At 44.5% G+C, this 14,259-nt stretch overlaps 1 protein-coding gene across 1 annotated transcript; it reads left to right on the forward strand.

Moving 5' to 3' along the window:
• Positions 1-4,289: 4,289 nt before the first annotated feature.
• On the forward strand, positions 4,290-13,733 carry HSPB7 (heat shock protein family B (small) member 7). The gene is made up of 3 exons (XM_074218351.1): positions 4,290-4,572; positions 5,820-5,953; positions 8,476-13,733. The coding sequence occupies exons 1-3, from the start codon at positions 4,386-4,388 to the stop codon at positions 8,653-8,655; spliced, it is 501 nt and encodes a 166-aa protein (XP_074074452.1). The 5' UTR covers positions 4,290-4,385; the 3' UTR covers positions 8,656-13,733.
• Positions 13,734-14,259: the final 526 nt, after the last annotated feature.

Genomic DNA, 14,259 nt, shown 5'->3' on the forward strand with positions numbered 1-14,259 from the left:
CCTCAGACACTTACTAATTACCTAGCCGTGTGGCCTTGGGCAAGCCACTTAACCCCATTGCCTTGCAAAAACTAAAAAAACTAAAAAATAAAAAAATAAAGAACACTTTGTAGTTCAATCTATAGAAGTTTTTTGTGGACTTTGGTGCATTATTCCCAAGTTTCTATGTTTCTTGTAGCTTTTTCTTTTCTGTCATTTCCTCTTAGATTTTGTTATTGTTATACATAAATGTGGTTGATTCTTGAGGATTTTTTTTGATAGTCTTCAATTTTGCCAAAGCTATTAATTGTCTAGGTTAGTTTTGTTGCTTGTTTCTTGGGGTTTTCCATATCATTAGCAAATGCAGATAATACTATCTCCTCTTTACTCTTCTTAATGCCTTTAATTTTTTTCCTCTTACCTTATTGCTACTTCTATCATTTCCAAAACCATAACAAATAATAGTGGGGAGAGATGGCATCCTTGTTTTACTCTCATAATTACTGAAAAAGATTCTAATGTATCCCCAATGCATATGCAAATTTTTTATTTGAATTCACCTTTGATTGAATCCTTGCTCCTAAATTCCCCATTTCTTTCAAGGACATCATTTTTATCCTTCCAGTCAGATACTTAAGGGTGACAAGGACTTGAATTAGGATAGTAGTCATGTGAATTAAGAGAAAAGGATAGATAAAGAGACTTTGCCAAAGTAGAAAAAGCAAAGACCTGGCAGTTGATAGGATATGAGAGAGGAGAGAGAGGAGAGATTTGAGGATGATAAATTACAATTCTTTTTTTTCAATTAACATTTTATTTTTCCAAATAAATGTTTTGAAAGTTTTTCAACATATATACATATCCATATATATGTGTGTGTGTGTGTGTGTGTGTGTGTGTGTGTGTGTGTGTGTGTGTATATATATATATATATATTTAAGTTACAAAATTTTCTTCCACTCTCCCTTTCCGTCCCACTCCCCTCAGTGGCAAACAGTCACATTTGTGTTAAACATGTTCACAGATTAGTCATTTTTGGAATGAGGAATTAGAACTAAGGGAAAGAAATACATTAAGAGATTTTTTTTAATATTGAATGTAGTGTGTTCATCAGATTCTGAAGGGTTTTTGGTTTGGTTTGGTTTGGTTTGGTTTGGTTTTATTTTCTTCCTCTGGATGGGGATAGCACTGATTGCTGAGTGACGGGAGCAGAACCAAGAGAACAATGTACGTGTTAACAACAACATTGTGAGATGATCAACCCTGATGGATACAGCTCCTCTCAGCAGTTCAGAGAGCTAAGACAATTCTATTAGACCAGCTATGGACAATGCTATCCCTATCCAAAAAACAACAAAACAAGACAAGTTACAATTCTGGGTAACTGAAAGGGTAGTTAGTGTCCTTAACAGAATCAAGGAGTTACAAACAAGGTGCAGATTTGCAAGAAAGCACGTGAGTTATGTTTTAGACCTGTTGACTTTATGAGATATCTAGTATCTAACGAATAAGTAGTAAATGGTGGGATTTAGAAGAGAGACTAGGATTGGGTGAATCAATCTTCTGCATGGGAATGAGAGTCCAGTCCATGGAGAGATAAGATCAACAGGAGGAAGTGTAGAGAAGGAAGAAAGGAGAACCCAGAAGAGAACCCTGGAATACAATCATGCCTACAAGTGAAACAAGAATGATAATTCTCTAAAGGAGACTGAGAAGGAACAGCTAGATAGGTAGACCAGGTAAGACCAGGAGAAAACAGGTCATGAAAATTCAGGAAAGGAATATCTAAGAGCAGAGTGGACAACAGTGTAACAAGGTCAAGAAAGATAAAATCAAGAAATGGTCATTTATATTTAGGAAAAGCAAAGCCATTAACAATAAAGAGATTGTTTTTGTTGAGTGATGAAGTGTCATGCCAGATTGTAGTTATCTAAGGAGAGTGTATCAGATGATAATGGAAGAAACAGGTATAGGTAGTTTTTTCTTTTTTCTTTCTTTTAGTAGTACTTTGGGATTTTTTTTCCATTTATATATAATGAAAATTTTAACATTCATTTTTACAAGACTTTTGAGTTTCAAATGTTTTTCCTCCCCTCTTCTGAAAGTGGTAGGCAATTTGACAAATTTTATACATGTATTATCATATAATATATTTTCAAATAAGTCTCAGTTGTGGAAAAAGAAACAGATCGAAAGGAATAAATAACTACAAGAAATAATAAAGCAATTAAAAATATGTTTTGATCTGCATTCAAAGTTCAACAGTTCATTATATGGATATGGATAGTATTTTCCTTCATGAGTCCTTTGTACTTGTCTTAGATCATTGTGTTGCTGAAAAGAGTGAGTCATTCATAGTTGATCATCACACAGTGTTGCTGAGACTGTGTACATTGTTCTCCTGGTTCTGCTCATTTCATGCAGCATCAGTTCATATAAGTCTCTCCAGGTTTTTCTGAAATCTGCCTGTTCATCATTTCTTATAGCACAAGAGTATTCCATTACATTTATATACCACAATTTGTTCAAGTATTCTCCAATTGACAGGCATTCCCTCAATTTCCAATACTTTGCCACAATGAAAAGGGCTGCTATAAATATTTTTGCACATGTGGGTCATTTTCACCTTTTTTTTATGATCTTTTGGGAAGATAGACCTAATAGTGGTATTATTGGATCAAAGAGTATGCACAATTTGATTGCCCTTTGGGCATAGTTCCAAATTAGGCAGTTTTTTTCCCCCTAGGAGTTTGTCTGTGCCCTGTAGGATATCAGCTGATAGAAGAGGTATAGTCTCTACAAACTGGGAGTCCTATAAACTGAGGGAAGGATACTGTCCTTGCCCTTAGGAAGCCCCAAGTCTGATTGGGGAAAAAGTCTCTAACCTGGAGGAGCCCCCAATCTAAGGGGAGAGATATAGTCCCTGCCTCCAGTAATCTCCTCCCCCAAGTCTTAAGAGGGAAAGTCCTTGACCTTAGGGAGCCTGAGTCTGATAGTGGGAGATAGTCCTAGTTTTGATGGGTTAAGTCAGATTCTCAGTCACAAAACAACAAAAGCAAATGATTTTGGTATTCTTTGTGTCCAAAAGTGCTGAAGGGACTACCTATCACATTTCCAACTCTTCCCTCTCTCCCTCCATCTCTCATTCTCTCTCTCTTTCCCTTCTCTCTCTCCATCAGTTACCCCCTCCTCCTTCTTCCTCTCTTTCCTAAACAAGTCCTCAAGGAAGGTCCCTGCTGGTCCAGTATCTCCATCCTTCTTAATTCTCAATCTTATTCTTCCTCCCCTTCTCTTATTTCTCCTTTTCCTTCTCCTCTCTCTTTTTTTCCTTCTCTTTCTCTCTCCTCTCCTCTTTCCCCTCCTCCTCCTTCCCCCCCCTCTCCTAAATGAGTCGAGAGGTCCCTGTTAGTTCAGTGCCTTCAACCCTCTTTTCTCCTCCTCCTCTCTTTTGGCTTTTTCCTTCTCTCTCTCTCTCTCTCTCCTCTCCCTTTCCCCTCCTCCTCCTCCTCCTCCTCTTCCTCCTTCCCCCCTCTCCTAAACAGGTCCTTAAGGAAAGTCCCTGTTGGTTCAGTGCCTCCATCTCTCCTATTTCCCCATCTTCTTCTTCTTCCTTCCCTTCTCTCTTTTCTCCTCCTCCTCTCCTCTCCCTTTTCCTTCTCTCTCTCTCCTCCTCTCCCCCCCCCCACTTCTTCCCTATTCCTAAACAGGTCCTCAAAGAAGGTCCCTACTGATCCAGTGCCTCCATCCTTCCTAATTCCCAGTCTTCCTCTTCCTTCCCTTCTCTCCTTCCTCCTCCTCCTTCTCTCTCTCTCTTTCTGTTTCTCTCTCTTTCTCTCTCTCCTCTCTCTTTCCCTTCCTCCTTCTCCTCCTTCTTCCCTCTTCTAAATAGGTCCTCAAGGAAAATCCCTACTGGTCCAGTGTGTCCATCTCTTCTATTTCCCAGTTTCCCTCTTCCTCCCCTTCTCTCCCTCCTCCTCTTCTTCTTTCTTCTCTTTCTAAACAGGTCTCCATTGCCCTCACTCTCCCCTTCCATTCCTCCCTCCTCCCTCCTGCCCCTTTCACAGCCCCCTCCTGTTATCAGCAGGGTTTGGAATGCTTCTGGATGAGCTCAGCCTCAGTCCCTGCTTCAGTTTGTTTGGAATGTCAGCACCAACATCTCAGCGGGAAAACCTTCTACCCCCCACGTCCCCACCCACCAGCCCGCCAACCCCCCTCCTCTGGCCTGCTCCTGCCTGCCAGAGACCTATATTTAGCCAGTGGACAAGAGGGCTGGCCCAGAGCCTGGGGGGCGGCTGAGGGCCTTATAAAGCCCCAATCACCAAGGCCCCAAGCATTCCCTCGACCAGCCCTGCTGCCCTGCTGTGCCTCCCTGGTTCCTGAGACAGGGCCCTCCCCCCACCTAGTGAATGAGCCACAAGACCTCTTCTACCTTCCGAGCGGAACACAGTTTCCACTCTTCCTCCTCTTCTTCATCCTCCTCTGCCTCCCACAACCCCCCTGCCCTGGACCTGCCCATGGAGAAGGCTCTGAGCATGTTTTCCGAGGATTTCGGCAGCTTCATGCGACCCCATACTGAACCTTTGGGTTTTCCAGGCAAGTTGGGGTAAGGGGGAGAGAAGACAAGAGATCCTGGAAGCTTGGTCTCTTTGGCCCAGCTGGGAGGGAGACAGAGGCATAAGGGTGTCCCAGTACTGGAAACTCTCATCTTTTCCAAAGACTGCTTTATAGACACCTCTGCCAGCAGGAGGTGGCAGTGGAGCTGGGGCAGGTGTGGTACAGGTGCTAGGGTGGGGCAGGTGTGACCACAAGAGAAGTGGACAAAGGGGAAAGAAATGGTTATAAAGGATAGTTGTGGAAACAACAGACATGTAGTCATGAGAATCAGGTGTGGCCCAAATGGGGGGGTAGGGTCTTTGGTGTTATTTAGCCAAAGTCAGACCACCTAGTTGTTTTGCTTCCTGAATTGAATTGGATAAGTCAGTTCACCTCAGGCCTCAGTTTCCTTATCTGTAAAAATGAAAGGGTTGGATGAGATGACTTCCAGAGACTCTTACATCTCTCACCCTAAGAGCAGTTCTAGCCTGGTGGGAATCAGAGAAAATGAATGGGAATTTGAGGTGAAGAAGGCATCCCAACTGACTAAGGACTGGGACTGGAGGAAGAAACCTGAGATACCAGATCCAGGGCTAGAAGGAACCTGAGAATCTATCTAAACCAACTCCTTCATTTTACAGATGAGGAAGTCACCCAGATTAGGTGACTTGCTCAAGGTCACACCAAGATAACAAAACCAAGATTCAAAGCCAGGTCCTCAGGATTCCAGAATATTGACTTCTTGTAATGTTGGGACTTGGGGAGGTTTACAGAGTTGTTGCTAGTCTGAAAGTAATCTGATTGAAGTTGGGGGGGGAGGGGAGAGAATGGATGGAGTGATGTGGAGGAGTGTAGAGGTAGGGGAAAAACTAAGCAAGGAAGAGTAGGGTGGGGCTACAGCTGAGACATGTGAGTCCCAGGACTGAAGGAGCTGTCTCCTGTAATCACTCTGGAATGGTAGAAAAATCCAGATGCCATGGTGTAATGGAAAAAGTACTGTATTTGGAGTCAGAGAGAGGACCTGGGTTCTAATCAGGCAAGTTCTTTGTCTCTGTGCCTCAGTTTCTTCATCTATAAAATGAAGAGGCTGCACTAAGTCATCTCTAAATTCTCTTCTTTCTCCAATATTCTATTGATCATCTAATTGATGTTTGGGAAGAGCAAAGAGAGGCAGAATCAGCCTCCTCACATTAAGGACTTAAAATCACTCCATCTCCTATTCTCCATCCCCAACCCCTCTATGGCAGCCCGATCTGGGGGTACAGGCAATATCAAGACCCTGGGAGATTCCTACCAGTTTGCAGTGGATGTGAGCGACTTCTCCCCAGAGGATATCATTGTCACCACATCCAACAACCAGATTGAAGTTCGGGCTGAGAAGGTGAGTTGTACCCTGTCCCAATTAAGCTTGAGTATCCCATCCATCCCTCCTAATCCAGTCAAGTTTGCTTTCTTTCCTTTGGGATCTCCCGGGCTGGCTTCTTTAGCTTCCCCAGACAAGGTTGGCAAGGAGGAGTGGTTAGGAAAACCTAAATGGATTTCGGAGAAGTGAAAGAAGAGAGACAGGGGCAGAATGAGATGGGGGAGTAAGGTGGGGAAGGGCAATTGGATGCAAAGAAGCATGTAATTCAGTATGACTAAGCTTAGTCCAGGAGAAGATATGAGAGAATGAACCTACTGACTTTCTGTACAAAGCTGGGGGACTATAGGTATGTAATTCTGTAAATATTGTCAATCTTGGTCTGTGTTGAGTAGTTCTGCTGTTTCTCCTCTTTTTTAATTCTTTGTTACAAAAGGATAACAGTCTAGGGAGGAGAGGCGAAAAGAACATATTTGGAAATGAAGCTAATGTTAAAACAAAACATGTCAACACCATTATTTTTAAAAGGGAGGTATAACAAAGGCTGAGTCCGTGGCAGATAAGGGAATGGGGCAGGGTATCAGAGACAGAGACAGAGACTGGACAAGAGATATGCTTGGGTAGAACAGGGAAGGGACAGATCCCAATGGAGACAGGAAGGGAGTGGGTACCAAACAGTCTTCCTATCATCAATACTCTCTCCCTCAGACAGCTGGGAGCCCCACTTTCCCAGGACTCATAAGCCTAGGTCTCTGGATCTTAGTTGACCCCTACAACTCAACCCTGATCCACCCTTGAAGTCTCTGAGGTTCGGCGGAATAACAGAAAGCATGAGGTAGAGAGTCCCCACTGGAGGTAATTCAAGTCCAGGGTCCTTCACTAAAGTTTCCCTGTGCCTGACTGCTCATTTCTCAGTAGCAGCCCCAGAATAGTGAGGGAGCTCTGCTCCAAAATGAAGAAGCATCATATTGGTGGCCCTGCTCTGTGTGATCTTTCATTGGAGGGACCAGAAGGAAGCCAAGAGTTCTGCCCTGGTCTTCTAAGGACAAGATAAATCTGTCTGCAATCTATCAACAAATGAATAAGCATTTAAAACTTACAAAATATTCTAATAATAGTGGTAACTCGTATTTACATAATTCTTTAAAATTGGCAATTCTTATAAAGAAAGGTGAGAGCTGCATGAGATAGGTGGTGTGAGTATCATTATAACCATTTTACAGAGAAAGGGAAATGATTTGCCCAAAGTCAGCCAGCTAACAAATGCCAGGGCCTGAGAGCATTGGTTTTCCAGCTTAAATGATGACAAATCTGCAACTATAACCCAACTCTTACCACAAGCTACCTCCTCATCCTATGTCTCAGTTTCCCTGTTTGTAAAAGGGGAGGCACTGCTATAGAAATCCTATTAGGATGCTTTGTTGATTCAAGGTGATTCACGAGTGGGTACCAGTAATGCAGTCAATTCTGAAAAAGTACTCTGGGGGACTGGATCAGGTCTTATTTCCAAGTAGCAGGAAGGAGAAACCATCACAGCTACCACCCACAGTTGTCCCTGCAGATGACCCTGATGCCAGCCCCAGACGGCCCAAGCATGTGCCAGTCCTGATGCCCAGTGGCTGGACATGACTCATGCTCCCTCTTGCCACCATCAGAACGCTATGTCCTGGCCAGAGGCCACTGGGAGGAGCTACCTAGGCTTGAACATTGACCTGGCTTTATGTGGGTGGGTGCTTGAATAAGACAGGTACCTACAGAAAGGAAGGGAAGGGGGAGGGAAGTCCAGGGAAGACATTTCCTTCCTACCCAGACTCTTCCTAGAGATTCCTAGAATGGATTCTTGAGAACAAGACAACCCACCCCCATCCCTAGCACAGACACTGCTTTCCCTTTCTTAAGACCCTTTCTTTCTCCTTGATGAGTCAACAGCTCCTTCACTAACCCCCCAGTTTAGTCTCCCCTCACTGAAGTCAATCAGAGACTCCAGCCCCTCCTTGAGTCCCAGCCCCATCTCCCATTCACTTCTCCCTGAGCCTCCATCCCTTTCACTAAGCCCTAGTTCCCTCAGTGGGCTCCTATGCTCTTCTATTGAGACCCTACCTCCCTTCTCCAAAGGCCTCTTCTCTTTTTCAGGCCCATCCTCCTCACTCTCTCCATCACCAAACTGAGCTTTATCATCCCACTCAACCTCCATTCCATTTGCTGAAGTGCCCCTGCCATTGTGTCCCCCTGTACCCCTTCTGTGCCCCTCCCCACCTCAACCTGGACCTGAGACTATTTTAAATGTGCTCAATTGAACAATGGAAGAAGGTTCGGGGAGGGGAAAAATAAATGGACACATCCTATAAGCTCTTAAGGGCTGGACACAATCAAGTACTTAATGTATGGCCACCCTACCCTAGCCAAACTTTCCTCATGAGTACATGTTTCCCTAGCCAGAGTTTAGGGAGAGATGGGAAGGTTATGAGGTCCTTGTTTCTTTTGGGAAGCTCCCAGCAAGACCAAAGTGACTTGTGTTGACCCCTTGCCTCCTCTCCCCTCAGCTGGCCCCAGATGGCACTGTCATGAATACCTTCACCCACAAATGCCAGCTCCCTGAAGATGTGGACCCCACCTCCGTGACCTCAGCCCTAGGTGATGATGGGAGCCTCACCATCCGTGCCCGACGCCACCCCCACCCGGAGCATGTGCAGCAGACCTTCCGAACTGAAATCAAAATTTGAGGGGCTACAGCCTGAAGCCTCCCTGGCCTGCCCAAGGGGAGTATCCCCCTCTACTTCCCCCCCCACTAACAGGCCAGATAGAAAAGCTTTCATCTACTCCTCACCACCCCCAACACCTGACTGGGGCTTGGATGGAGCTTCAGGTTCCATATCTTAGATCTCGGTCCTGGAATCTCAGTTCCAAGCCTCTCAATTTCCCACCCCCAACCCTGGTTCTAGCTCCCCTTCTGTGACCCCTGGTGGGTCACTCCAGAAGTCCAGGATATTTGATTTCGATTGGGGGAAACTGATCCTCTTTACCACTGCTAGGGCAGGCCTACCCCTGTACCCCATGTAAGTTCTAGGTCAATACATTGGGACTCACGCTTAGTTGACTCTGGGTGCTAGATCTGGTCAGCTTAGAATGGAACCTCTCTCAAGGGGATGTTCTCTGGGGTAAGACTCAGAAGAAAGAGAGAGCTTTGGAGAAGGAACCTGGTTTCTGGGAGCTGGACCAGCATTGAGACTAAAAGACAAGATTTTCTGCACACCCCTCAATCCCTCTTATGATTACAGAAGAAACAAAAGTAGAAGGGAGACATCCCTTAGTACCAGTGGGTAACCTGAGACTCTTTCTCTTTTTCTTAGGACTAGAAGTCAAATATGGTAGAAGCCCATGCAAGGGAGGTGGAGAATTTTTGGAAAGGACTTGGTCTAAGCTAGCTCTCTTCTCCCATTCAATGCCCTGATAATTCCTTAGTGGATTATCCTGGTCCCAGCACTCAACAGGATGCTAAGAAAGGGTAGAGGCCCGTAGTCTCAGCAATTACTCAATAAGCAATTACTAAGTACCTGAAATGTCATGACTACCCCTCCTGTCATCACCAATGATTCTGTGTCCTTAAACTATTCTAGGTCAATGAAAGAGCTCTGGATTTAAAGTCAGAGGACCTTAGCTCCAATCACAGAACTCCTCTTGGTCACTTGTGTGACTTTGATCAAATCTAACTTCTTTAAGCCTCAGTTTTCTCCATTGTAAACGGAATGGCTCCAACGATCGGATCTCTAAGGTCACATCCCATTCTAGAGATTAAGAATGGATTCTGGATCCCAGCCCCAGTAGGATTCCTCTGGGGGTCTGAACCTCATCCCAGCCAGAGGAACAGAGAGAGGGATATGAGGAGACCTCAAGGTAATGGCTCCATTTAGGGTGATAGGTCCCAAACCCTTTGTCCCCAGACTCACTTGGCCTTCTCCCTGGCCAGTGTCTATAAACTCAACTAGACAAGGAAGTTTCCTTCTGACTTTACTATCTGATGAGCCTGGGATAGGAGAGGAGGGGAGACCATTGGTAGGTGGTCCACTTACTTCAAGCAAATAATAAGAATATTAAGAACATATCCTTTTACAAAACACTTTCCTCATAAAAACCCTAGGAGGCAGTCAGTGCAAGTATTGCTCTCTCCACTTTTCAGAAGAGAAAATTGAGGCTTAGAGTTAGAATTTATCCATGGACTCCAAGGTCAATCCCTTTCACTCTACACCAGACTCCAAAGTCATCACATAACCTTTTTCTTCCCCCATCGACCAGAACTCAGGCTCCCCGATCCCTTTCTCCTCCAGGTTCAGCATAGTTCTTCGGGGATCCTCCCCTAGCCACCCCCATGCCCAGGGGCAGGGGGAGCTGCCCATAAGTGTCCTTTCTGTATATAGGGATTTTTCTAACCTGGGTTGGTTCCTGATAAATTATTTATGACTTCTGCTGTCTATTGCCTAATACTCTCGGCCTCAGACCACCATGCAGGTCATCGAACCCAACTAAGGGTTTTCTTCTCTGGTTCATGGAAATACCAGGGCCTGGAAGCTTTGTCCTGTTCATAGTCAATCAATTTTAAGCATTATTATATTATGAGTCCCTCCTTTCCCCAACTGAGGTTTGCCACTGGTTCCCAGTGACTCTCTTCTCTGCTCTAAAACATCCAAATATTTCTTCCTAAATCATTTAGTCAATCAGCAGACAAACCTTGATTAAGTATCTCCTATATGACAGATATCATACCAAGACAAAAATGAAGCAATCCCTGCCCTCCAGGTGCTTACATTCTATTGGGGGAAAAAACATATAGACACAGACCTCTAGATAAACTCTCTATAAAATATATTTTAAAAAACTCTACATAGAACTCTCTATAAAATATAGGGGGATAGGTGCTAGAACTGTAATTTCATTGGTATAAAATATTTCTACATCAGGAGAGTCCTTCTCCCAATGCAGACTTCTCTATAATTTAGTCTCAGAGTTATCTCAGGCCCTAAGAGGTCAAGGGAAGTACATGGCCTCTATAATAGGTCAGAGTCGAGACTTCAAAACACTCTGAGGCTGATTCTCTACCAGTTACATCATGTTGTTTTCTTCTTGTATTTGTCTAAAATATGTATAGAATAAATATAAGGCAATCTGAGGAAAGGCAAAGATGTTGGGGCCCAGGGAGGAGCACCTTACTTTTTGTTTGGGGGTCTCCCTGGTTAGAGCACCCCCAGGTTTTGTCTTCTCTGTCTCAACTACATGTCTATGAATATAGAGCTTGTGTCTACACCATCCATACATAGTCATTCTTTCAACTTAAAAAACAAACAGAGGTGGTTAGGTGGCACAGTGGATAGAGCACCGGCCCTGGAGTCAGGAGGACATGAATTCAAATCTGGCCTCAGACACTTAATAATGACCTAGCTGTGTGGCCTTGGGCAAGTCACTTAACCCCATTGTCTTGCAAAAACTAAATAAAATAAAAACAAACAAACAACACATGTACACACCAAAAAAAAAAAAAATCTACCATTTCCAGCCTATTTTAATGCTACTCTCCTTTGAGGTATTCTGATTCCTCCTCGTGATTCAGAAGTGACTCTATGTACTCAAAGCCAGGCCAAGGGAGTGACAGATCTTAAATACTTTCTTCCAGCAATGACCCGTGTCTAAAAATTAGAATGTTGTATACAGCGCTTTGAGGTTTACAGAACATTTTAAAAACATTATCTCAGGGTGGCTAGGTGGCACAGTGGATAAAGCACCAGCCCTGGAGTCAGGAGTACCTGGGTTCAAATCCTGTCTCAGACACTAAGTGGCAAGCCACTTAACACCATTTGCCTTGCAAAAACCTAAAAAAAATCCCAAAAGTTATCTCATTTGATCCTCACAGAAGGAGGATGAAAAGTGAGGTCAACAGAAGCAAAAAGGGCTTATCTAGAATCCCACAACCAGTGTCTGAGGCAATTTGAACTCAGTCTTCCTGATTCCAGGTCTTTGACTCTATCCACAAGCCTGGATAAGTTTAGAGACTACCACTAGGTAGGTTGCAGGTTAACAATCTCTGGCTCCATAGCCACTCTCTGAGACTATGAGAGTTAAGATCTCCTGTAGCATCAAAATCACAGAGTCTTAAACATTTGTTTCCTTACAACAGCATTGAGATGGGAGAGGGCAAATTCTGGGCTTCCCATTTTAGAGGTGAAAAAAGTGATGTTCCAAGAGGTGAATGAATCATCCAGGGTCACACACAGAAGAAGAGTGTGAGGGGTGAACAGAGAAGGCTTCATGGGGAATTGGTGGGGGGGAGAAGCAACTGAGGAAGGACTTGTGGTGGGGGTCCCCAGATGAAAATTCCTTCCAGGTTGGGGAAATGGAAGATAGTAAGAAAAGACAGTAAGACTCTAGAGGGTAAAAAAAAAACAAAACCCAACTCCAGAGAAAGATGGAATAGATCATTCTGACTGGATCAGATAGAGTATATTAAAAGGAATAATGTGAGATAAGGTTGATTTGATAAACTGGAGTCAGATGTACCCTCCTAAAATGGTGCCATGGTGCACAGGGCATTGGACCTAGAGTCAGGAAGACTTGAGTTTAAATCCAACCTCAGATACTAGCTGTGTGACCCTGGGCAAGTCACTTCACCCTGTTACCTCAGTTTCCTCATCTATAAAATGATCTAGAGAAAGAAATGGCAGCACTCCAGTATGTTTGCCAAGAACACCCTGACAGAGGCCTCAGGATTGATAAAAATGAACAAATTTTGGACAAGAAATTGAAAACCTTAAAGACAAAAGTGCTATTTTTGTTTCTGCTGCTCATTGAAGATGAGAAATTTAAAAGAAAAAGGTAGATTTGAGAAGTGAATAGTTGAGGAAGTTGTTTGAGGAGAGTTTAAAATATAGGAAGGACAGAAATGGAGTCTATCTAACCAGGTTTATCTTAGGAATGTATTTGCCTAGAGTCTTGCTATTCTAATTAAAACAATTAGATTATGTTACTGGGTTTTGGTTTGGGGGTGGGGGAGGAGTTTTTTTTAAGCAAAAAATCCAAACAGTTTTGAACTGTAAAGGAAAGAGGACAGAAAAAGTAGCCTATGAAGTCCACTGAACTTGGAGTCCTCAAGTCCTCCACCCAAATAGTCTGTGACTCTTACCATCTATTCAGGTGGGAGTGAGTCGATTTAGCCCCTCTGGAACTGAGGCAGCCCTCTAGGTGGGAGAATTTCCACACCAGATAAAATCACAGGAACGCTGATAAATGTATATCCAGTGGTCCTGATCCATATCTAGCCACTGAACCCAGGGGGCCCTGGAGGAGAAACTGAGAGCACAGTCCTCCTTCACTTAATTTCAATTCATTTGCCTACCATGGCATTGTCTCCCTGATGTGGTGGTCCTTTTCAAGAAAGGACAAAAACAACAGTGTATATCCGGTATGATAGGTACTATAGGAGCCACAATAAAACCCATGATGATCCTCTTGCCCCTAGACAGGCTGGAAAGCCAGAATACTTGACTTTCACGGGACCCCCAGGATCTTGTGTTCTGTGGGCCTTTGTTGAGAGTAGGGCTCAGCCTTCCTATTTGCAGAATGGTAAGTAGGGATGGATGAAGGTTGTGGTGCAGAAAGAGTCTCAGGGCTAAAGGAGGTGGGAGGTTCTGGACCATGAGTCACTCCACGTCTACAGGACAGGTGCCAGGGGGCTCAGACTTCAGTCTTGGCATTGGGTGGCCTGGGCAGGGTCCTGTGATCTGGCTCGGTGGCCCATGAAAAGTGACCTCCCTCTTCTGGAGGCTGGATAACCACTTGATTGATAATTGACTTGGGAAGTTGGGGGGTGGGGGCAGGGAAGATCTTTTATTTATAAAGAGGCAGTAGTAGCAATCAGTTCTAAGCCAGTGCTCACTGCTCTCCTCGGCTTCCTTCTAGCCCCATGGCCCACCCCCTCCCTGACTCCAGAGCCCATTGGCACAGGGAGCTGGGCCCAAACTTCTCTGGATTCCAGTCTTTGGGTCTCAGGCAGCTGGGGGCACTGACCCTCTCCCTCCCCCATTGTCTGGGGAGGCGGGGGAGGGGCTATTTCCAGTCTCACTGACTCATTCATTCCCCTGGCTATTTGCAGCCCAGTCCACTCAGCTGCCTAGAGTAGGGGGGTGGGGGAGTAGAAGGAGGGTTTTAGGGTCTCCTTACACACAGCTACCCCATTGACCTCTGTTCTCCAAACCCCAGACTCACCTCCCTCTCCTCAAGTCTCTGTCGGGAGGTATAGTAAAAGGAATGGGAGGAGAGAGAGGAAAATGGGGATTTTTTTT

The sequence above is a fragment of the Macrotis lagotis genome, chromosome 1 (assembly GCF_037893015.1).
Source record: "Macrotis lagotis isolate mMagLag1 chromosome 1, bilby.v1.9.chrom.fasta, whole genome shotgun sequence".
NCBI lineage: Eukaryota > Metazoa > Chordata > Mammalia > Peramelemorphia > Peramelidae > Macrotis > Macrotis lagotis.